At 39.0% G+C, this 24975-nt stretch overlaps 1 protein-coding gene across 2 annotated transcripts in view; it reads left to right on the top strand.

Annotated features, from left to right (window-relative positions):
* LOC122667478 (phospholipid:diacylglycerol acyltransferase 1-like) overlaps positions 1–23772 on the top strand; it is a 32455-nt gene extending 8683 nt beyond the window's left edge. The window contains exons 2-8 of one of the 2 annotated variants that reach the window (XM_043863751.1): positions 3120–3554; positions 5372–5594; positions 5717–6000; positions 9194–9521; positions 16344–16597; positions 17442–17934; positions 23532–23645. In XM_043863751.1, the coding sequence (XP_043719686.1) occupies positions 3127–3554; positions 5372–5594; positions 5717–6000; positions 9194–9521; positions 16344–16597; positions 17442–17925 (2001 nt within the window). In that variant the 5' untranslated portion in view covers positions 3120–3126 and the 3' untranslated portion in view covers positions 17926–17934; positions 23532–23645. Of the gene's footprint in view, positions 1–3063; positions 3555–5371; positions 5595–5716; positions 6001–9193; positions 9522–16343; positions 16598–17441; positions 17935–23531 lie in introns of those variants that run through there. The other variant, XM_043863752.1, reaches the window with a different exon arrangement.
* Positions 23773–24975: the final 1203 nt, after the last annotated feature.

The raw sequence follows: 24975 nt of genomic DNA, 5'->3' as shown, positions 1-24975 counted from the left end.
TGGGGATTTTGCTTAATGGTGCTTTGCTCCCTATCTTTTACCCTTCGAGAGGCATTAGGAAAGGAGATCCGCTTTCTTCATACCTATTTGTTTTATGTGCTAAGGCTCTATCAACCAAGTTAGCCATTGTTATGCAAGAAAGGCATATTCGGGGCATTCCATTTCAAAATGGTAAACATGTTTATAGACCAAAGAGAATTTATCATTACCAAATATTTTAAGAAAACACAATATGACTTCCAAAATGTTACACATGCAGCTAAGGGTGTTAATCAGATCGATTTTTTTCAGTCCAAATATGAATGGTATAAATCAAAATCGAGCCGTTTATTAAATGGTCATAATATCTCTAATCGAAACCAATTAATAAATGATTATGACTAATTCAAAAATAATATAAAAAAAAAAAAAAAGAAGGAGAGAGATTCCAATTAAACAGTTTTCGATTAAATGCTTTTTGTTGGTTTCAGTTTTGATTTTATTTCTGATTCATGTTAAAATTGTTTGGCCCACTTGGGAGCTTGTAAATTTTTTAGACCCATAAAAGAAATTTGATGCTGATGGGCTTGAACCACGACATCTAGGCCCATTTATGACTTAAGAAATAGTAATAAGGATAAAAGAACGCTACCTTGTTTCGTCCGCTTTTCCCTGGGGGTATGACGGTCATTTCAGGCCTCCCCGCAAGAGTCGCTCATGGCACGTGACTAGGTAGCGTTCTCTTTCCTTAAAAATAATATACATAGTGTAAATCCTCTACAAAACATAGAGATCATATATAGAATGCTAGGACTAAACCCTTTTTTTTTACCAGTTTGGTAGGTATGGTTCAATAGCATGCTGGTTCTAATCAGTTCAAAACCGATAGTGTGAACGATTTTTAATTTTTAGTAAAAATCAAACCGTTTAAATAAATGATTTCACTTCTTAAAACCAAAATCGAACCAATTAATAAATAGTTTATTGGTTATGGTTTAAACAGTTCAATTTGATTTTGATAAAGTGGTTTCGGTTTGCAAATTTTTTCTTTTTTGGGACCAGAAACAAACAGGATTTTATTTAAGAGAAAAGAGAGGAGGAAAACCTCCCTCTAGGGACAACGGAACCAAACAACAAAGGGGGAATACCCCACCAAGACCGCGAATTTCTCAGACGCAAGGCACCATTTGCAAGAGAATGGGCCTCTCCATTGCTGGAGCGGGGAATATGCAAAAACACTATAGAATCAAAAGAAGAAAAAAGAGCTAAAGTATCATCAATTACAACTCTAGAAACCCAATCTAAGGAACAAGACTCGCCTCCTAAGGCAGCAACAACACTCAAACAATCAGAAAACACTACAACAGAACGAAGGCCCAAGAACATGTCCATAAGAAGCCCATCACAAACTCCCTCAACTTCCACAACTGCGACTGAAAATGCAAAGCTCGTCTTACACTGAGCCGCAATAAATCCACCTTCAACAGCTTTGAGAACTACTCCCCTGCTGCCTCTCCACAACTGGGCATCCCAAGCACCATCCGAGCAGATAGCCACATGCGTTGGAGGAATATCAGCAGGAGCAGAAGAACAAGCCTGTCGCATGACAGATGAGGCGTTGGACATATTGGACACAAGCAGACGGCCTTCCGTCACCGAGACATCAAAATACATGTATGTATAAAAATAAGGAAAAAGAACATTGCCCTGCAGCGTGGGTTCCACGCCTAGACACAGCCTAAGGCGAAAATGACCATTGCACCCACGTGAAATGCAAATATCCTATCATTGTTGATATTCTCACATGTATTATGATTGATCCCCACACTGGCACAAGGGTCACACTGTCGGGCAGTGAATCCTCTCCCATAAAAACAAAGAAGGGTTTTTCAGAATCAGCATGCAGAGAATCTCCCAGATCACACTATAATGGTTGCCCAGAAAAATGATAAATTCATATGGTGCCAGGAGCTATGGTCGAGTTAGGTTAAAGAAACCAATTAAAAACATCCCTTTTTTTTTTTGGGTAAGAAACAATAAAAACATCCCATGTAGGGTTGTAAACGGATCGGATTCGGCTCGGATAGTGCTATATCCACATCCGCATCCAATTAGCTATCGGACGGATTCAGATAGTGCTAAACGGATACGGACACGGATACGAATAAGATATTTTATCCGTTTACATATAAATATAGCTTTTCGAATAGCTAGAGCCTATTTGTATCCGCATCCGTTTAGCTTTCGAGCGGATTCGAATAATGCTAAACGGATACAGACACGGATACGGAAATAGATTTCGGCTATTCATTTACACCCCTAATTCCATGTGAATGAGCAATAGTACACTGAGGTTGTGGGAATCTTTTAATTGAATTACAAATTTACAAGGATTCCATCTAAAATAGGCAAGAAAGATATAGTTTTTTTTTTTTTTGGGGTCTTGGCTAGGGTGATACGTACCGGTTTTACTAGTCACCGATATTGATACTATGCTGATACCGTATCAGTAGCACGTTATGGACAAGGGGTAAAATGGTCCAAAAATTAAATTTTAAGGAAATCAAGGGATAAGTTGTCCGATACAGCCGATCCAGATCGATACCGTATCGATTTTCCTTGTTGCCGATAAAAACCGATACTGTGCACTAAAACCGTGGAGATTAGAGGGAAACACGGGTCCCGAAACGTAATTAAGCAAGTGAACTGCAAACACGCAGAGCCCATGATGAACATATCTCTGTCTACACCGTTCGATTCGCATCAAGCCATGTGACGGGACCACTTTGATCTCTGACAGTCGAGGAGAGTAATGAGTCTCGTGATCGTATAAAACCAAACCAAGCTAAATAAAGCCTAAAATAGCTTCTTTGTTCATGCTTCATGGCTCCAACGATTTCACCAAGGAAACCGTTGTTGACTGATGCTTCGGACCGGTTTCTAGGTTTTCAAAGAACAAAGAAAACAAAGAAATTTATACTTTTCAGAAGATTCAAGAACCAGACGAGACGACACGAAGCTTCTTCGTTCAAAACTTGCAGTTCAGGGCCTCAGTTGCCACTAATTAGTAATTGTTCATGCGTAATCTAACGTAGTATTAAAAGGATTTCGGCTTTTTTGATTTAGAAAATTTAGTGGAGGAAGAAAATGTCGATGTTAAGGCGGAGGAAAGCTTCTGAAAACGAGAAAACCTCCAATTTGGAGTTCAGAAGGGATGAAGAAGAGGAGAAAAAGGAGAAAGATAGTAAGGTGACGAAGAAGAAGAAGAAATGGTCTTGCCTTGATAGCTGTTGTTGGTTCGTTGGGTGTGTCTGCTCGATTTGGTGGCTTTTACTCTTTCTTTATAATGCGATGCCGGCTTCGTTCCCTCAATACGTGACGGAAGCAATTTCGGGACCATTGCCTGATCCGCCTGGCGTGAAACTGCAGAAAGAAGGCCTGGTAGCGAAGCACCCTGTGGTGTTTGTGCCCGGGATTGTCACTGGTGGGCTTGAGCTTTGGGAGGGGCACCAATGTACGGATGGACTGTTCAGAAAGCGGCTTTGGGGCGGTGCTTTTGGAGACATTTATAAAAGGTATTTGGTTTTGTTAATGTATTCATGTCAATTTGAGAATCGTTTTAATGCATTTTGACGCTTCACTGCTGGAATATGGAAATACGAAATCAAATTTTGATAATGTTAACTTGTAGATAATAAATTTCTACAGATTTTGAGCACATAGTTTTCAACTCTTTCAAAGTTTCTTGGGGAATGCGAAGCTCATATTTTGTTTATTACAGTAGAAGAGATATGGATGTGGTCGCCGAATTCGTTCTTTCTCCAGCTAGCTCATGGAGTAGGAATTCCCATGCTTTATTTTTTGGCGTCAAGTGAATATTTTCAAAGATTTTTTTTTTTAAATATAAAATTTGGCTTTGTTAGTTTTTGGAGAACGCTTAGAGATAAATTGGTAGTTTCTGAATAGGTTGGAGTAAGCTCATCCGAACACTCTTTTCTCCTAGTGTTGATAAGTAATTAAAAGGATACGGCAGTCGATGCAAAAGCTGAGAGATATGTTGGTGCTATAAATTGGGTCTAAGTGATAAAATATTTCTCTCGTAGTGAAGCTTGTTTTCTTGGGTGTTCTGAAGTATAAATCACATTTACTTGGATAAATGGAATCTAGAAATTTGGTGTTATATTTAGGTCAGGATTGAAAGATTAGAGAAGAATTTGACAACGAAAGCAGTTCCGTTTATCATTTTTCAGTATCTTGGACTTCACAATCTTAGCTTGGGAAGGGCTTATGGTGAAATTCTCAATACCAGTGCATGAATTGAGGTGTTCTTGCATTTTAATGCTTGCTTTATGGGAGAATTATGGCATGACAACCACTAGTGCATGGGGTGATATTAGAAAGGTATATCGTGGTCCTATCAATGATAAAATATTCAACTGAAGTAATGGCAGATATCTCACTATAATGCTTTCTTTTTTTGGTAGAACACTACAATGCTTCAAAATATGCAATTTGAGTTTTTTGGTCCACTAATGGTGATCAGAGAGGATTATGTTTCTAATTGTTTTCCCTATACTTGTATCTCTCATTTTTCCATCTAACTATTGGATTCTCCATTTGTTTCCCACACTCAAATGATTGCAATTGTAATGTTCCTTAACTATTTTCATGTATTTTATAGTTATTTCAACTAGTCATTGCCCTAAAGTGATTCAAAATTAATATCTTACACATTGTTAGGACAAAAGTTTGTCAACCTTTAATGGATTTGGCAGATTTGTCAAGTTCGAACTGCTTGATATTCATTCGTTGTCATATTTGTGAGGTTAACAACAAGCGAAGGTTTCCTCAACAACCCATTTAGATAAGCTTGTCTCAACAGCCCAAATATCTGCCATGCGGCAGATCAAATGAGGCCCCAATGTCCCCCTGCCTACCTGTCAAATTTCAGCCCAAACGGATATTGCCAAGTGTCAAAATTAATCTTGAAAATCTAATAGCTACGGGAGGGTACATGCGCATCAACGGACGGCTGAAAAATATAATGATGCATTCCAATACACAAAAGGTGTTTGATTGAATTACGTTCTGAAATTTGACATGTGGCTAACCCAAACCTAGACCTGTGTATGCAATGGTCAGAATTGCCACATATCCTGCCACATGGCTAAAATAGTGAACCATTGAGATAAGCTTATCTCAAAAGGGCCGTGTAAACAAAATTGTCCCTAAAATGTTTTATAATCAATTATCATTGAATCGATCATATTCACGATGAATCATGTTGTGGTTACATCATCAGAGTCATTCTGCATTTTACTTTTTACAGTACAAATGTGAAATTGATAACTCAGGGAATATTTCTTTGGCCTTTTTGTTTGGTGTTATGTAGACCTCTATGTTGGGTAGAGCATATGTCATTGGACAATGAAACTGGACTGGATCCTTCTGGTATAAGAGTTAGGCCAGTCACTGGACTTGTTGCAGCAGATTACTTTGCAGCTGGCTATTTTGTGTGGGCAGTTCTGATCGCCAATTTGGCTCGGCTTGGGTATGAGGAGAAAACAATGTACATGGCTGCGTATGATTGGAGACTTTCATTCCAGAACACTGAAGTACTCTTTTCCCTATGACAGTTCCTTTTCTGCATTCTTGTTTGTATAATTTTTTCTTCTTGTTTTAGTTTATGAATCTCTATTCTATCTCTTTTATATGTCCCTCAAATTTGACTGATTAGGTGCGGGACCAAACCCTGAGCAGTATTAAAAGCAATATAGAACTCATGGTAAGTACAAATGGTGGGACAAAGGTGGTTGTTGTTCCACATTCAATGGGAGTTCTGTACTTTTTGCATTTCATGAAGTGGGTTGAGTCACCAGCTCCCATGGGTGGTGGTGGTGGGTCAGATTGGTGCGCTAAGCATATAAAGGCAGTGATGAACATTGGTGGGCCATTTTTAGGTGTTCCAAAAGCAGTCTCGGGACTCTTCTCTTCTGAAGCCAAGGATATTGCTGTTTTCAGGTTTGTTCTATTTAACTACTACGCAATGTTAGGTATTTTATTGTGTGTGGCTTTGATGCAAGACAATATACAAATTCCTACGGATAATGGGCCCACATATAAGAGAACCCTAGTTTCTTCAAAGTATTGCCCCCTTTCAAGATTCACTGACTATCTACATTCTGAATTTGTAATTAAGATCTTTAACAACAAAAGTTGTAGAACTCGTCTGGTTCACTTAGCAAGAAGGTATTCAATCTCCATTACTTGGCTACAACGAAGTACACTTCTAGAGTTCAGCTACCTAATGTAAGACTAGATTAAGGTTAACCTAGCCCCAAATAAATCCACAATAACTCACGGCAGTTAATAAAAAATAACCCCAACAGCAGGGTACTAGCAAGGGCCGAAACTCAGATGTAAGGCCTAGGTTGTAATCCAAAACCCAGCCACTCAATAGGGCTGATAGCAAGGTCGAGTGCAGGTCCTAGGGTATCCAGCAAACCCTCTAAACTGGGACAAAATAGGATGACCAGATCACAAGTTATCAACATGCCACAAAATTAGAAAGTAGAAATCAGTGGATAAAAACCAAACCAGTGATGGGAAAGACACCCAAACTTGGATCGAGTGGAGCAGGGACAGAAGGGAATCTCTGGTGAAAATTTCAGCCAATTTCAATGGCTAACTTGTGAGTTGTGAACGAGTTCCCAAATTAGAAGGTTGGAGTCTGCAGGCCAATCCAGTGAGAAACTGGGCTTCAAGTCAGGGATCGAATGTAGCCTTTGATGGTGTGATTCAGCTTTCCAAATATCAATTGATTTCAGTGGTTAGTTGGGGAGATATCCCAGCCTAAAATCTGCAGCAAACCCTGGGCAGAACAGCAGAGCCGCAGCGTATTCAAAGTCTCCCTTTGAATTGATGCAACAGCAACAGATCTGGTCTTGATTGGGATATGATTCTGATCTTCCATAGGTCTTCACAGCAGTTGCAGAAATCTTAGAATGACAGCAGCAGTAAGGAAAATTGAGCAGGGAAGGGAGGATATGTAGTGGCAGCAGTTGTTGCAGTCACAGATTAGTAGCAGCAGTTGTTGCAGTCACAGATTTGTAGCAGCAGTACTAAAGGAGATCGAGCAGGGTAAGAAAAGGGAGAAAGGAGAAGAAGATAGAAGAAATGGGGTAGGGGAAAGGCTTTCTCAGCCTGGTTCTCTCACCCACAGCTATCCCAGCTATTGAAACAAGGATTTACTCCCATAATTGAGTGCAATAATGCCTCAAAATTCTTTCAGTAATTTTCACTGTTTCTATTACAAGAGGGGCTGCCTATTTAATGGAATAGGTCAGCTTACAAAATTAGAAACTGAAGAAATAGTAGCTTCTAAAAGAAATACCAACTTAAAAAAAATAGAAACTAGGCTTTATAGTTCAGCCAACATACAAGGAACAAAATTAGAATTAGTAAATTTAGTAACTATTAAAGCTGCAATCATGAAAATAGAAACTAAGGTGCAGCAATCCTAGCTGACTGGTCAAGGGAAGAGGCCGCCAAAATCGTGGAGCATCTTTGGGCAGCTTCTAGAAGCCCTGCTGGGCTGGCTCGAGCTGGTCTAGTTATGGCCCAAAAAGGACCTGGTTCGATGGGTCAGTTGGGTCTGGTTCTTCTGCTTCTTCTTCTGTCCAGGATCTACATCACTACCGCCAAACCCTAGGGTTATGCACTGCTCTTCTTAGCTCAACTAAGAAATCCCATTCAATGAAACACATTCATCATCACTAAAACATGGCCTGGAGTAAGGTTTAAAGTATCGGTATCGGTTATCGTATTGGTCGGGCAATTTTAAGAGACGTATTGTATCGTATCGGAGATACATATCGATCGGTGCAAAAACGCATGAAAATGATCAAAATACACATGGAAATACATTTTTGAAACACAAAGAACAATATAAACAAGCAATATATGTCATATATCATGCATATACACTAAGAATTGTGAATAATGTATAACCAGACAAGTGCGGCACTTCTAAATTGTTATAAAAGATGAGATTTCTTACATGCAAAGTCACTCTATTGCCATGAAGAATGTCGGGATGGATCAAACTCATGTCTGTAAGGGTCTTCAAGAATAAGAGCAACTAGGATGATGTTGTGTACTGACCGAACATAAGCACAATACTAACCCTTAAGGAAGCCATTTTCGGTTTTGAGTGAAAAATGGTGGATTTGAGTTCAAATCTTTGCAAATGTATACAAAGCATGCATCTAATAGTTAGTTGAACCTATTTTTGAGTATGTCTTGTATTCCAAGGATTCGAGTGCGATGTGGATCTGACCCGAGACCCGACATATTTTGTGGCGTGACCCAAAGGGAGAAAAAGTTGAGATTTAGTTCGTGACGCGGAGGGTTGGGCCGATCAAACTCATGTCTGTAAGGGTCTTTAGGAAAATGTTGACATATTTTCTGGTTCGTGTTTGGTGTAAATATAAAAAAAGGCATGTGTATCGATACGTATCGACCGTATCGTATCGACATGTATCGGTCGATACATATCGATACATTGTTTTTAAAAAAAAAAAAAAAGATACGTATCGGTATGTATCTTATCGACACCGACCGATACTGAGACGTATCGGCCGATACGGTACGATACGCACGATACTTTAAACGGTGGCCTGGAGTAGTTATCTTTATTTTCTGGTGCCCTAGTTCATTACAACTCGGAAACTTAAAATAAAGAAATAACTTGCCTAATACGACTAAGAACCAACTTACTTGGCACTTCTTGGGGCTATGACACGACTACTAGGACTGAGAAGCTTAAGCCCTATATTTCTTAAAAAACTAGAACTCAATAAAAATAATAAAATTTGAACTGCTATAAGTGGCCTCTTCCTTTGTCCATGTTAGTATTAACAGCCCCAACATACCTGCTATTGCATTGGAGAAATAACTTGCCGAATACTAAGAACCAACTTACTTGGTGCTACTTGGGCTATGACACGACTACTAGGACTGAGAAGCTTAAATCCTATATTTCTTATAAAACTGGAACTTAATAAAAATAGTAAAATTCAGAATGCTATAAGTGGCCTTTTCTTTGTCCATGTTAGTATTAACAGCTCCAACATACATGCTATTGCCTTTCTCTAATACAGGTATCTAATTTTGGTTTTATTGTTTTGATTTCTTCACTATCTCCCTAATGCAGGACAATGGCACCTGCTGTTTTGGACAAGGATGTCTTTGGTCTCAAAACTTTGAAACATGTAATGCGGATGGCCCGCTCTTGGGATTCGACAATGTCAATGATACCAAGAGGTGGAGACACCATTTGGGGCGGTCTTGATTGGTCACCTGAAGAAGGTTATGTATGTAGTCCAAAGAAGCAACGAAACAATGATACAACAGTTGCAGCCAATAATGTGACAGATAGTGTGCTCTCTCAAACAAAAAGTTCAAATTATGGAAAGATAATATCATTCGGGAAAGATGTGGCAGAAATGGGTTCTTCCAAGATTGAGAGGAAGGATTTTAGGGTAATGTTTCTAGTTTACCATCTGCTTTTCTATTTGGTTTGAAACACTGGCTTAAAATTGTGAATTGATTTAATGAATGAAAGTCACTGAAGTTCTGTTTGTGTTGATGCAAACTTGCAAAACTCTCTCATTTCTTTTCCCCCCTGTAATATGTCAGTGATTGATTATTTAGCTGATATTTGTTTTAGTATTTACATTGTGATGTGTTATGTGTCCATTGTTAAAGCTCCTATTGATGCAGTTAACGTAGGACACTAGGACTAGGGATTTGTTTTGTTTACTTAATTTTGTAATTTCTTTTTATCTTATCCTTTGATAGAGTCGTAGGTAGAGTCCTAGTTAGAGTTAAGATTTACTTTCAATTTCAGAATAGGATTAAGACTCTTTTATTTGTATAAAACTACATGTAATCAACAATGGAGAATTAGATTTTGGAAATGGATTGAAACTTGTGGGTTCGTACCATGGCTGCCAAGAGCTGCGCATCTCTCTTTCTCTCTGTGGTGCGATTCCTCTTTCTCTTTCCTGATTCTGTTCTTTTCTTCCTCCATACCTTTTTTTTTTTTAGTTTCTTCAACTTTATACTGTGTGCTCTGTTCTAGATGATAGGAGAAGCTCCTTACTAGCGATCAATTTCTGACATCCTTCATCCCTTTCGACCTGAAATTGGGTAGAGAGTTCACAAACCCCTGGTGATGCAGATCTGAAGACATATTCAACGAAGAAGAAATCCAAGAGAGGGGACCAATCTGTGGCCTAATAGTGTTGTTTTAGGCTTTTAGCTACTGTTTTGTCTTGCTCATTTATGTGCTTTAATACTTAGTTTATTTACTATGTTTTTGTCTTGGTTTAGTCTAATTGAACCAGGTTCATTGTTTGGCTCAATTTAAGTTATTAAGTGAGCAATGTTTAATTGTTTGGGTTCACACCTCTCACATGCATATAAGGAAGGTTGTGTCTTGTAAATCAAGTCACCTAGGAGGATTTTCTACTCCTATTCTGATTTGACTTTTTGGCATATTGGCCTATAAATAAAGCAAGTCGTGGGAGGCTTCTCGTACCTCACGATTTTTAAAAACAACTGAAGCTGCTGCTGCTGCTGCTGTTTGTCTTCTGCAATTAGAAGATCTTCCTTGTGTTTGATCAAAGTGAAGGGATTGGTATATGATACAATCGATGCCTTGCACTGTAGCGCCCGGGTGGATCGTCTATTGTTCTTATTCAAGTTCTTTTACCGATTTGCTGGTTTTGAAGTTTTATTCTCAGATTATAGCCACTACAAGTAAGCTTGTACTTGAATTTTCTGCAACTAGAACTTAGTTCTTTTAGAAGATCATATACAAGGTTATATTCTAGATTCAGCAAACCCATTATCCTATCAATCTGAAATTCTTAGCATACATTCTTCAACCCTAGAACAAAACTCAATTCAATTCAATTTTGAACCTAGCCAGACTGCTAGATTTGAATAAAATTATGTTTTTCCCCTATTTTACCCCTATCTCCCATTAAACTTGCAACTTAGACCTTCATCCCCTTGGCCGATTTTGTTTTCTTAAGCTTTTTAAGCTACTGGAGTCAGATTGTATTACATATGAAATCAATGACTTAGGTCTACCTGATTGAAATGACCAAAATACCCTCAATCCTATTACTACTAGGATTACCCATTCATAGGAACTACAAATAATAAATCTACCTAGTAATACGAAAAGACACTTAACTAGAAACTAGGAAAATTAAAAGACACTTAACTACCTAGATATATGAAAAGACATAAAAATAAGAGACTAAATAAAAACTGGGCCACACATTGGCCATAACAAAAGCTGCACGCAAGCTAGGCCTGGCCAGACCACGCACAGCCTGGGCTTGGTCTGATTCTCTTGGGCTGCAGGTGTTAGAGTGTATGTACTAGGGGTACTTTAGTACATGTCTATGCCATATGTCTTAGAGTTGTATTTTGTAACTTTTATTATGTTTTTCTTTTACCTCCCTAGGGAGGTCCTTGTAATTTCCTAATTATGGCTTAATGAAGTAAATGGATGTTAGGAGAAGAATCTTCTAACTTTCCACGATTCTCTCCAACTGTCTTCTTCTTCCTCTCTTCTTCCTTCTTCCTTCTTCCTCTTCTCCTTCATGCTGTAAACTCTTCATTCATTACTAGAATCAATCAACCATAAATATTAACTTGGTATCAGAGCCAAGCTGACCACACCTTGTTTATCAAGAGAGGTAATGGTACAGTTACAGCTCTAATTGTCTATGTTGATGACATTGTGGTATCTGGGAATGATGTTTGTGATGCTTTTAAGGATTTTTATCACCTTATTAGTACTCAGTTTGGTACCTGCATTCAAATTGTTCGGTCTAATAAGGGGGTGAGTACATGTATGGGGGGCTCCAACAGTTCTTTACTGATAATGGCATCCTCCATCAACTGGCTTGTGTTGACACCCCACAACAAAATGGGGTGGCTGAGCGCAAAAATCGCCATTTGCTGGAGATCACCAGGGGTCTTCTCTTTGGTATGCATGTGCCTAAGACCTTTTTGGTGATGTCATTCCCTTTCTATCTCCACAACAAAATGGGGAGAGTACTAGCAGTGAACAGAATGCTGATGTCATTCCCTTTCAATCTCCCTTGCCTACCTCCACTTCCCCATTCCTATTTGATATTGGAAAGTACAAAGAAGTGGATGTTATTGTTGATATTGATGCTAGTAGTGGTGGTGATGCTAGCAGAAAAAAAGAATACAAGGGAATAAGATTCAAAGAAGATGGTGTATTCACAAGAGGTGAATGCTTGTTGAAGGAAAAAGGGAAGCAACCATGGTATAAGCAACCCTGCCGAAACCCCTCTTTGGATCCACGTCCTCAGTCAGGTAATTCCTCTCCTTCTGAATTTGATCTTCCCATTGCTATGAGAAAGGGGAAGAGAGCCTGTACTAACCCCATAGCCCAGTTTGTTTCCTATGACTCCATTTCTCCTACAGGTATTGTTTTTTCCACTGCCCTTAAGTCTTCTTCTATTCCCAAAAATGTCACAGGGGCCTTATCTGATCCAAAATGGATGCAAGCAATGACTGAGGAAATGGTGGCTCTAGAGAAGAACAATATTTGGACACTAGTTGATCTTCCCAGGGGGAGAACTCCAGTTGGATGCAGATGGGTTTATACAGTCAAGTATAGATCCGATGGTACAGCGGAGAGGTACAAAGCTAGACTGGTTGCAAAAGGGTATAGTCAGGTGTATGGCATTGACTATCAGGAGACTTTTGCCCCCGTAGCCAAGCATAACTCAATCAGGGTTCTTCTTTCGGTGGCAGCCAATAAAGATTGACCAATGTACCAATTAGATGTGAAGAAATGCATTTCTTCATGGAGATTTAGCAGAGGAAGTGTACATGCAACCTCCACCTGGTTTAAGTGTCCCTCAGCTGAAGGGAAAGTGTGTCTCTTGAAGAAGGCTCTCTATGGCCTCAAGCAGTCTCCTAAGGCCTGGTTTGAGAGATTTAGACAAGCCATCTTGAAGAATGGGTATTATCAGAGCCAAGCTGATCACACCTTGTTTATCAAGAGAGGTAATGGTACAGTTACAGCTCTCATTGTCTATGTTGATGACATTGTGGTAACTAGGAATGATGTTGCGGAGATAAACAGTTTGGAGTCTTATTTGGCTAGATAGTTTGAGATCAAAGACCTTGGACTCTTGAAATACTTCTTGGGTATTGAAGTATCTAGATCAAGGAAAGGAATCAACATCTGCCAGAGGAAATTTGTCTTGGATCTTTTGAAAGAGACAGGCATGATAGGGTGCAAACCAGCAACTTCTCCCATTGACCCGAATCATAAGCTTGGTGATGAATGTGGTTCTTCTCTTATAGATGCAAGCAAGTACCAAAGATTAGTTGGGAAACTCATCTATCTCTCCTTGACTCGACCAGACATCTCTTATGCAGTTGGAGTAGTGAGTCAGCTCATGCATGCCCCCAGGAGTGGACATTTGGATGCGATGTATCGCATCATTAGATACTTGAAATCCTGTCCGGGAAAAGGCCTTCTATTTGCCAGACATGACCATTTGCAGATTGAAGGCTACACAGATGCTGATTGGGCTGGCTCAGTCTCTGACAGGAGATCTACTTCTAGGTACTGTACCTTTGTGGGTGGTAATCTAGTTACCTGGAGGAGCAAGAAACAACTAGTTGTAGCTAGATCCAGTGTAGAAGCTGAGTTTAGGGTCATGGTTCATGGAGTGTGTGAGCTTATATGGCTAAAAAGACTTCTTCAAGACTTGAGCTTTGAAACTGAAGGGCCAATGAGACTTTATTGTGACAACAAAGCTGCTATAAGCATTGCCCATAATCCGGTTCAGCATGATCGAACCAAACATATTGAGGTTGATCGACACTTCATCAAAGAGAAGCTGGATTCTGGGTGCATTTGTACTCCCTTTGTGAAGACTGGTGATCAAGTAGCAGATATCTTCACCAAGGGTCTCATTCCTGGTCTCTTCAGTACCTTATTGTCCAAGCTGGGAATGTATGACATTTATTCTCCAGCTTGAGGGGGATTGTTAGAGTGTATGTGTTAGGGGTACTTTAGTACATGTCTATGTCATATGTCTTAGAGTTGTATTTTGTAACTTTTAGTATGTTTCTCTTTTACCTCCCTAGGGAGGTCCTTGTAATTTCCTAATTATGGCTTAATGAAGTAAATGGATGTTAGGAGAAGAATCTTCTAACTTTCCACGATTCTCTTCAACTGTCTTCTTCTTCCTCTCTTCTTCCTTCTTCCTTCTTCCTCTTCTCCTTCATGCTGTAAACTCTTCATTCATTACTAGAATCAATCAACCATAAATATTAACTGCAGGCTCAATCAGGGGGCCAAGGAGGCCTGGGCCTGGGCCTAAGCTGGTACCTCGTGGGGTGCTTGACTGGGCCTGGGCTGGGCTTGGCAGGGGCTGCTGATGGCCCTGCATCAAAGCAGCTATCTATATTGCCAGTAATCCGGTGCTTCATGAGAGAATCAAGCATATTGAGCCTAACTGATACTTCGTGAGGAATGCTGTCTTGAACAAGCTCATTGTTACTCCTTTTGTTTCTTCTGCTGATCAACTTGGAGATGTTTTTACCAAACCTTTGTTTGGTCCAATGTTCCGGAATTTTTTTTTAACTTGGCATGGGTGATCTGTATGCTCCAGCTTGAGGGAAAGTGTTAAAGAGTGCATGTTGTACGGTTGGATACAAGTATATGTCTACCACGATAGGGGGAGTGTTCCTATTGTGGATAAATATTAATAGTTAGATTTATCTACCTTCTCTAGTTCTCTTATCTTGGCTAGGATCTTATTTTTTATAGTAGTGTATCCTATCTAGGGCTGTAAATGGAAACCAAAAATCCGAATTCGATCCGCATCGGCGCATCTGTAACTGTTTAGGGACATCCGTATTCGTTTAGAGATATCCGGAAAAAAAATCTGAATACTCCGATAAAAATCCGAATACTTCATAATAAAAAATTAAGTAAATAATGATCTTGAGGGTTTTGAAGATTCAACAGGTTCTAGAATATGAGGAAAAGAGAATCATGATCTAAGAGATATGGATTGAGAGTGAATTGTATTCGTTTGGTGGAGGAAGGTCCGGGTTACACAAGGCAGAGATGTAAACGGATGGTCGAAAATCCAAATTCGATTTGCATCCGAATCTGTTTAGAGGTATCCATATTCGGCCAGAGAATATCCAGATCCGATCACATTCGATCCTTATCCAAGCTGAATCCGATCCGTTTACAGGCCTAATCCTATCTAGGATACTTTCCTAAGATGTGTAATGGTTACTGTTTTTGCTTATAAATACAAACCGTGGGAGCAAGTCTTCTCAGCAGTCACTTCCTCTTCTTCCTCCATAGCTCGTCCCTTCTTCTCTCTCCCTCTTGTATGGTTGCTGGTTGTTAATTTCTGATATTGTTATATATATATATATATATATATATACTCCAGTAAGAAAGATATGATTTGATAATTGAAATTGAAAATTTTTCTAGAGTTTTTGAGCTGTTGAGCTTCTGTAAACGTGGGTAAATCAGGTGCTATCTCTTCAATCCTTTCTTCTACTCTTCTTCTCCTACTTTTTACTTTTTATTTTTGCTTCTTCTAATCTGCAGTACCCCTGTTCTCAGTTTTCAGATTGCATTCTTCTTCCATATCTCTCTAGTTACTGGTCTGTTTTACTTCAAATATTACATACTAGTTTCTAATTTCATTTTCTTTGAAATTCTGATTCTGTTTCCTAAAAAATTCTTGTCAATATTCTGTTCTAATTCTGCTTCTTGTTTACCTAGTAGTCATAGAATTTCTGTATTACTTATTATTCTATCATAAGAATTCCACTAAACTTTGCAGGTCTATTCCTCTATCAGATTAGACCATTCGACCAGGTTTCTAGACTATACTGAATATTGTTCTGAGATATACACTTTCTCCTTATGTTGTTATTTTTTTACTTTATTTTGTGCGCATGCTAAGTGCTAGTCTCTTGCTGGATTTTCTGGTTAGACATTAGCCGACATTACAACCAGCCATGTAATAACAGACAATTGCTCCATTGGGCTGCATCCCTTTTTCTGTTTTGTGCATTCTTGGGTTAAATCCATTATAGGTTTCATTTTATCTCAAGGCCACCTTGTTGTCACAAATTGAATTTGCTTGTGTGAAGTAGTATCATTATTACTCTTATCTTCTGTTCCTTAATTTTTTTATTGACATTAATTATTATTCTCTAAATATTTGAATGTTGAGCTGTTTGTTTATGTGCAGGATGCTGATAAGGGTTATGCAAACATGACTTGTCATGATGTATGGACGGAGTATCATGAAATGGGCTCGGAAGGTATCAAAGCTGTGGTGGACTACAAAGTTTACACAGCTGGATCAATTTTGGATCTGCTTCATTTTGTTGCTCCAAAGATGATGAAGCGGGGAGGTGCTCATTTTTCATATGGGATTGCTGAGGATTTGGATGACCCTAAATATAAACACTACAAATATTGGTCAAACCCCTTGGAAACAAAGTGAGCATCTACATTTAAGTTATATATTGCTAATTGAATTCCTTATTTGACTGGAAAATGTGTTCACTCTTCTATGAAAGGCTGCTGACAGTGACTCAACCCATTTTGGTGTCTTATGAGACATGCCTCGCATTAAGGGTATGCACCTCATGCATAAATTGAAAACATGTCTCTAGTCATACACTGCTTTGAGACTTCAAAATATTATATTTTTTCTTATTTGACTGGAAAACGTGTTTTTGGTTTTGCTTAAACTTGTTGATATATCATGTTTATAACATTCTGGTGATTTTATAAACCCTTTTAGGCATCTATTTCACATTAATGATAGTTCTTCTAGACATTGAACAGTTCTGAGATACTGGCTCCTCTAATGGGTTCTATATATATCTACCATCATGTTTTGGACCCTCTTGTTTTTTCTCCTTTGACTTGTTTTTATTTTAAAAAATTGAGGGACCGGGAGGTTAACCCTACAACTTGAAGCCACTGCACATGTCAGGTGGTCTTGATGCCTAGCCTTGTAACACTCACATATACACCTCTACATATGGCCACTTGTTAAACTCTGGAGAAAGTAGATATGGTAAGTTTTTTAAACTGTACAGTAGATTATTCACTTGGATATTTGCTAATCACGAGTAGAATCTGAGAGACAGAAACTATAGCATCGTGTACATTTTGGGAGAAATATTTCTTGCTGATTGCATTATCAGTCGGACACCTGTTTATGCTGTTCTCACTGTAGATATGTGTAGTTACTTTCTCAAATAAGTAGCTAAAGCCCATTAGGGAATAAACTAGTGCCACACTGCCACTTCATCTTCTTGAATGATTTTTGCAGATTACCAAATGCTCCTGAAATGGAGATCTATTCTATGTATGGAGTCGGCGTTCCCACTGAAAGAGCATATGTTTACAAGTCAATTCCTGCTGCTGAATGCTACATTCCATTTCAGATTGATACCTCTGCTGATGGTGAAAATGAGGGTAGCTGTCTCAAAGGTGGTGTTTTTTCAGTGGATGGAGATGAAACTGTGCCTGTTCTTAGTGCTGGCTTCATGTGTGCAAAAGGTTGGCGTGGTAAAACCCGTTTCAATCCATCAGGAATTCAAACTTATGTCAGAGAGTATGATCATGCTCCTCCAGCTAATCTTCTGGAGGGCAGGGGCACCCAGAGTGGTGCTCATGTTGATATAATGGGAAATTTTGCATTGATTGAAGATATCATGAGAGTAGCTGCAGGGGCTATAGGAGAAGACTTGGGGGGTGATCAAGTTTACTCTGATATCTTCAAGTGGTCCGAAAAAATCAATTTACAGCTATAGTGTTTGCAGGTAATATACCGATCTTGCTGGTTTTATTATTGCTATTGTTATTGGGGATTGGGGTACTAAAATTGAATGTATTCTGTATTCCTGTCCACACACACACACACAATACTTGAATAGTTTGAATATAGTTTGATTTCAGAACCAAATTTTCTGTTGATATCATGCACCGCGTACTTTAAAAGCCTTACTGTTGGGATGATGTTATTAGGAATTAAGTCTTTCTATATAGTTTTCTATAGCTGCTACAGTGCATTTATAACCAGACTGTTCTTTTTGTACTTGTGAGCTCTTCCTAGACTTAGTCAAGTGATGCAAGTATCTATGAAAAATTTGCATAGTTTTTCCATACTTATGCCATGTGTTGTGTACTTTTGCCAAAACATTCAAACTGTGTTTTTGATATGCAATTAATGCAGTGAATTTGAGGTAGTCCCTAGGCACATTTGCTGAAAGTGTGGTCAAACAAGGAAAGTGGGACTTTGAGGCAGACACCAATGTGATGTGGAACGAGATGATGACTTATATTAAGAGGGTTGCCAAAGAAGTGCTAGGGGAAGCAAAGGGTAGGCGTTAGGCCTCTAGGGAGACTTGGTGGTGGGATGAGGAGGTCTAAGCCAGCCATCAAGACCAAGAAAGAGAGGTTTAAGACATGGCAACGGACTAATGAAACAGAAGATAAAAAAAGGTATAATGAGGCCAGAAACGAGGCTATGAAGATGGTGGGGATGGCTAGGGCAAGGAAATATGAGGAGCTCTATATTAATTGAAACACAAAGGAAGGGGAAAAAGCTATTTATAAACTTGCTAAAATGAGAGAAAGGAAGAGTAAGGATTTTGATCAGGTGAGATGTATAAAAGGGGAGGATGGAAGAGTGTTGGTAAGGGATGAGGACATTATGAGGAGATGGGATGAGTATATTTATGAACTTCTAAGTGGAGATAGTTTGAATATGACCGAGCAGGTTAACTGCATTACTCATCATGAAACCACACATCATAGATATGTACATAAGATTGGTGTGGCGGAAGTTATAGAAGCCTTAAGAAAGATGAAAGTAGGCAAGACACCTGGCCCAGATGAGATCCCAATAGAAGTGTAGAAGGCCCTAGGAGTACGTGGGGTATATTGGTTAATTAAATTATTTAACAAGATTATGATCACAAGGAAAATGCCAGATGATTGGAGGAGAAGCATTGTTGTTCCGGTCTACAAAAATAAGGGTGATGTCCAAAGTTGCAATAACTATAGAAGCATAAAACTAACGAGTCATACTATGAAACTTTAGGAGAAGTTTATTGAAGCCCATCTAAGAAGAGAGACTCATATCTCGAAGAATCAATTTGGTTTTATGCCAGGTAGATCCACGACAGAAGCGATCTACCTACTAAGGAGGCTCATGGAATAATGTATAGTTAGCAAGAAGGATCTCCATATGGTCTTTATTGACCTGGAGAAAGCCTATGACAGAGTCCCTAGAGATTTAATCTGGGATGTTCTTGCGAAGAGAGGGGTGTTGAGTAAGTATATAGAGGTCATTAAAGATATGTATGAGGGTGTGGTGACTAGTGTGAGATCTGTGGGAGGCCAGGATAAGGAATTCCCAATTACGGTTGGGTTACATCAAGGATCAGCCCTAAGCCCTTATTTGTTTGCGCTTATCATGGATGAATTAACCAAGAATATCCAAGACGAGGTACCATGGTGTATACTCTTTGCCGATGATATCTTTTTGGTGGATGAGACAAAAGCAGGGATTAATGCTAAATTAGAGATATGGAGATCGACCTTGGCAACAGGAGGCTTTAAGATTAGTAGATCAAAGACGGAGTATATGAGGTGTAACTTTAGTCACACTATGATGGATGATGACATGGTGAAATTTGAGGAGAGAGAGATACCGCCAAGTGACTATTTCAGATATCGAGGGTTTATCATACACAAAGAAAGTGACATAGATGATGATGTTTCACAAAGAATTCAAAAGTGGGATGGATGAAGGGGAGAGGTGCAATCGGAGTACTGTGTGACCGACACTTTCTTTTAAAGCTTAAAGGAAAGTTCTACAGGACTATGGTCCGACCTGCTATGATGTATAGGGCAGAATGTTGGGCAATTAAGAAGTGTCATTTAGCGAAGCTAGGTGTTGCAGAGATGATTATGTTAAGATGATTGTGCGGCAAAACAAGGAGGATAAAGTAAGGCACGAACATATTAGAGCTGATGTGGGAGTTACCCCAATCAGCGACAAGCTCCGAGAATGTTGTATGAGGTGGTTTGGCCATGTGCAACGGAGGCATGGGGACACCCCAATAAGGAGTGATTTGATGCCGATGGAAGGAGCTAAAAGAGCTAGGGGCAGGCCTAAAATGACCATAGGTGAGGTTGTGAAGAATGACATGCATAGTCTGGGTCTTGTGCCAAGTATGACCTCAGATAGATACTATTGGAGGGCAAGGATCCACATTATCGATACCATGTAGCTGAGATTTTCCTGATTTCTTGGGCTATCCTCTTTCCTCTTACTATCATTTTTCATTTTTCATTACTCACTTTTCTTATCTCATTTCTTCATTTTTACTCTCATTTTTACATTTTCTCTACATTGTTTGGGAAGGATCCATGTAGCCGACCCCATTTAGTTGGGATAAGGCTGAGTTGTTGTTGTTGTTGCTGTAATTTGTTAATATTCTTTCAGTTCCACCCATGTTCCTTTACATTAAATAGCTGATGGGTTTCCAGATGCCTAAGGATTAGGTTTCAGATACTCAGATTAACCAGGATCACGGTGATGTAACAATAACCAGAATTGAAGAAAACTTGATAACAGGAGATCAATAACTCGGATGTAATATGTTGACAGGGAGAAAAAAAGGGCGTACACAGTGAACGAGGCTCCCGCCACTGCGGGGTCTGGGGAGGGTCATAATGTACGCAGCCTTACCCCTGCTTTTGCAGAGAGGCTGTTTCCAGACTCGAACCCGTGACCACTTGGTCACAATGGAGCAACCTTACCGTTGCACTAAGGCCCGCCCTCTGTGAAAGTTTATAACATAACCAGAAACAACTTTCTAAAAGCTGATTTGAATCCAACGGTCAGATTAGGAGTTACGGCACTATCCTACTTGAGATGGGATTCCCAAAACCCTAAGATCAATGAAGCCTCTTATGGCAGTGTGATATGTTCAGAAATTGGGTATGATAAGGTAACAACAAAAGGTTATTGCACAGATCTGATTTATGCCCACAGAAATTAATCTTTAATACAATAACAACATCCAAGCCTTATCCCAACTTAATGGGGTCGGCTACATGGATCCAATAAGAGACAAAAGATTAATGAAATAAAAAAAATTAAAGGGGGGGGGGGGGGACGTACCACATCAACACAAACTCTAGGGCATCGACCCTTCTTAGCTACGTACTGCTTCTTAACTGCCCAACATTCTGCTCTAGGTCCCGAAGAGGTGTGAATACAAAGCAGCATCACAATTCACAACAACAAACACCAGCTAAATGGGGTCAACCGTATGGTTCTTTGATCTCCAATCAGCTCTATTTGAGGTCATACTAGGAGTAAGGCCTAAGATAGGCATGTCTTTCTTCACCACTTCTCCTAAGGTTATCTTAGGTCTGGCCCTGGTTCTTTTGGTTCCCTCAATCAGTATCATGTCGCTTTTACGGACTGGGGCTTCTGAGGGCCTCCGTTGAATATGGCCATACCACCTCAATCGACTCTCTCTAAGTTTCTCATGTATCGGAGCTACTCCCAACCCAGCTTTAATATGATCATTTCTTACTTTATCCTTCCTAGTTTTACGACTCATCCATCTCAACATCCTCATCTCTGCAACTCCAAGTTTATTTATATGGCACTTCTTCACAGCCCAGATTTCCGACCCGTACATCATGGCTGGTCTAATGACAGTCCTATAAAATTTTCCTTTCAACTTTAAAGTGATACGTCAATCACACAGAACTCCAGTCGCGCCTCTCCACTTCATCCGCCCTATTTTAATCCTTTGGGCAACATCGTCATCTATGTCGCCTTTCTTGTTCACGAGTGATCCCAGATATCTAAAGTGATCACTTTGCGGGATCTCCTTCTCCTCAACATTCACAACTTCATTATCCGACTCAGAGTTGCTAAAGTTACACATCATGTATTTGGTCTTAGTTCTACTTATCTTCAGACCTTTTGATCTCCATAGTTCCACTTCGGTGTTAATCCCTGCTTTTTGTCTCATCTACCAAAATTAATATCATCTTTAATCACAGCAAGTAGATTAAAGGTTTGGCAAATATGAGTTCTAACTTGATGGGACTCTGTTTAATGAACTCAGATTAAAGGTCTGAAACCGTAGGGCTGCTTAGAATAGCCTGCAGTTACTAAATCTGAAATCAGAATTTGATTCTCAATTGTGAAGGTTCACGACTCAGGAGTTCTTTATGGGACTCTACGCAACTGACTTCTGATCTGAAAATTAACCGTAGGTAAGCTTAGATTGGCCTGCAATTTCTGAATCCAAGGTCACAATTTGATTCCCAGTTGTATAAAACCAAGAACTGAAGAGTTTCAATAATTTGGAATGCTGTAAAAGAGAAACAGAAACTGTACTTACTTGAAGAATAATAGAGATGAAAGGATGAAGAAAAATAAGATATGGATTCAGCTTCCCACTGAGAACTTATTGAAATCCCACCAAGGGTTGCTGCTGAATCCCACAGTAGGTAGCTTGTTTCTCGTTCATTTCAATTGGAACAAAAATTCAACCGATTCAATTGACTAGTGACGAGAAAGGATATAACAAGAACAAAGGTAGGTGTTAGTAAATAGATCGAACTTAAAACATTTTCATTTTCATTTATATGTGAAAATTTTCAAAATAGAATTGAAGTAAATATAGATGGAATAAGACAGCTCATTTCTAATTAATTTTGATTTTTTGGGTAGTCAAAAATCGTTGGGGGGGCCTTACATGATCTTAAATAGAAAAAACCAAAATTGAAACACATTACAGTCCTAGGAATAAGCTCCAGCCAATAATCTCCCACAGTCCCACTTATGCTGTGAAGAAGAGTCCTAATTCTACTTAACCACCTACACAGTAGATAAGATAAGAGTTCTATCCAAATGGAACTCTAAATAACTAATAAAAGTAAACAAAACAAATAAAACACCTAAAGGTACCCCATGGTTATGGTTGTTTGGGTGAACCGAAAAATTGAACCCAAAACGGGCCCAAACTAAGTCAACTAGTAACAGTAAGGCTGAGTTGAGCTGAGTTGCTAGTCTTGCTACTGAGTCAGCTTGTTCTTTCTTGTTTCTTCTTCTTTGGTACTTTTTAGAGTACCTATCCTGCTGATCTGCATCAATAGCATTCCAATGTTTTATTCCAATGCTGGATTCTCTGATAAGTATTTATTTCCTAAGATTGTCAATCTAACCCTTGTGTTGTTATTGTTGCTTCTGTTCTCAATTTTGCCCATTTTTCTTTTTCTCCCCTCCCTCCCCTCCCCTTCTCTCCCTTTTCTTTTTTGGGGTCACATGCCCATCATTGTTTCTACTGCCACTGAAATTAACAACTTCTGTAATGCTTAGGTTCTGTTGGAATTTCAAACCTGGGGTGTGGGTTGTGTAGCCGCGGGGCAGATGCACGACCATTCATTTTATTCTCTTGCCTTGAAGCTGACAATTTGAGCAGGTTTACAAAAACAAAAAATTGAAGAACCAGCATATGACCACGGTGGGCTTGTAATTTATTGTACAATTGGCATCATGCATGAGGCAGAGAGACAGGTCTGTGGAGTCAGGGTCCCCTCAAAGAAAGCCAGATCATTTTGATGATACATGCATCCGTAAAAAACCTAGACATGATGTTTATATTGCTCATCAACTCGTGCAATCAGCACGAATCCACTGTTACCAGGGCGATGTAAGCGATGATATTTCAGTATTTCTATAATATAATTTTTTATTTTCATCAAAACAGAAATTATGCCTGTCATTTGCTTAAAATTTTCAATTGTAATTGTAAGGTACTATAGTTCATTTTTTTTTTAATTAATGAAAGCAAAGAAGATCTGTGTTCCATTTAAAAATTTTTACACTGCAAAAAGACTCAAGACAGACATGATTTCTAAAAGCAGAGAGAAACTTTCCCACAGCCAGTGAGTCGAGTTGTTGATGTCCAATCAGTCCACAAGATCTTCGCAATCAGTCCAGATGTCTATGGTAATGGCTCCTAATGATTTTGCTGTTTAAAGTTCTTGGAACAGTCCCCTTGCGTTTGTCTCTTGTGCACGCCTTGCATAACTAAAGCTCATGGAGGCAAATGCAAATTTCTTATACTTAGGACAAAACAAAAGGTCTTGCTGGGCAGTATGAGCCAACGGAATCTTTCTTAGAAGACATTGATCTACCCGCTTGGGCAGCAATGGCATTTTTAACTAGAAAATTTTCTCTGTACCCTCTGGACTGATGTTGGTTGTAGTGGTTCTTCCTTTTTCTGTTCATCAACTCTCCCCTGGTGGCAGATGATAGTCAGCCTCCATCGGCTTGTAAATAAGGTCCATTTGTTTTCAGGTAAAAAAAATGGAAAAAGTAAATGTTTTCTGTAATATTGAACTTTCCGAAACAAACGTAAAATGGCAAAAAAAAATCTTATAAAATATCATTTGCATTACAAAATTTACAGAATTTGAAAACTTCTCTAATTATGATTGTGTAAGTTAATTAGCTAGTGAAAAAAAAATTCAAATAGAATCATTATCACTATGGTTTCATAAAAACACCCTTAGTTTCATAAAAGGTTGCTATTTGTGATCTTATTTTATGACATTACAAATTTTGATCCTCGAAACAAAAAAAAAAAAAAAAACTAATATTAAAGTAATTTTCCCCTATTTTTTTTTTTTTTTTGGGTTTCTTGAGAGTGGGACTATGGAGCCAATAACATTGCTGGGGCATGGGGGATTCAATTACTGGGAAGTCATAAATTTGAAATGTGGCAATTAGATTGTAACATATCCATGTGGCTTAAATG

The sequence above is a fragment of the Telopea speciosissima genome, chromosome 7, assembly GCF_018873765.1.
Source record: "Telopea speciosissima isolate NSW1024214 ecotype Mountain lineage chromosome 7, Tspe_v1, whole genome shotgun sequence".
Classification (NCBI taxonomy): Eukaryota; Viridiplantae; Streptophyta; class Magnoliopsida; order Proteales; family Proteaceae; genus Telopea; species Telopea speciosissima.
The sequence above is the reverse complement of the archived record's forward strand: the minus strand, read 5'-3'. Positions and strand labels throughout refer to the sequence as shown.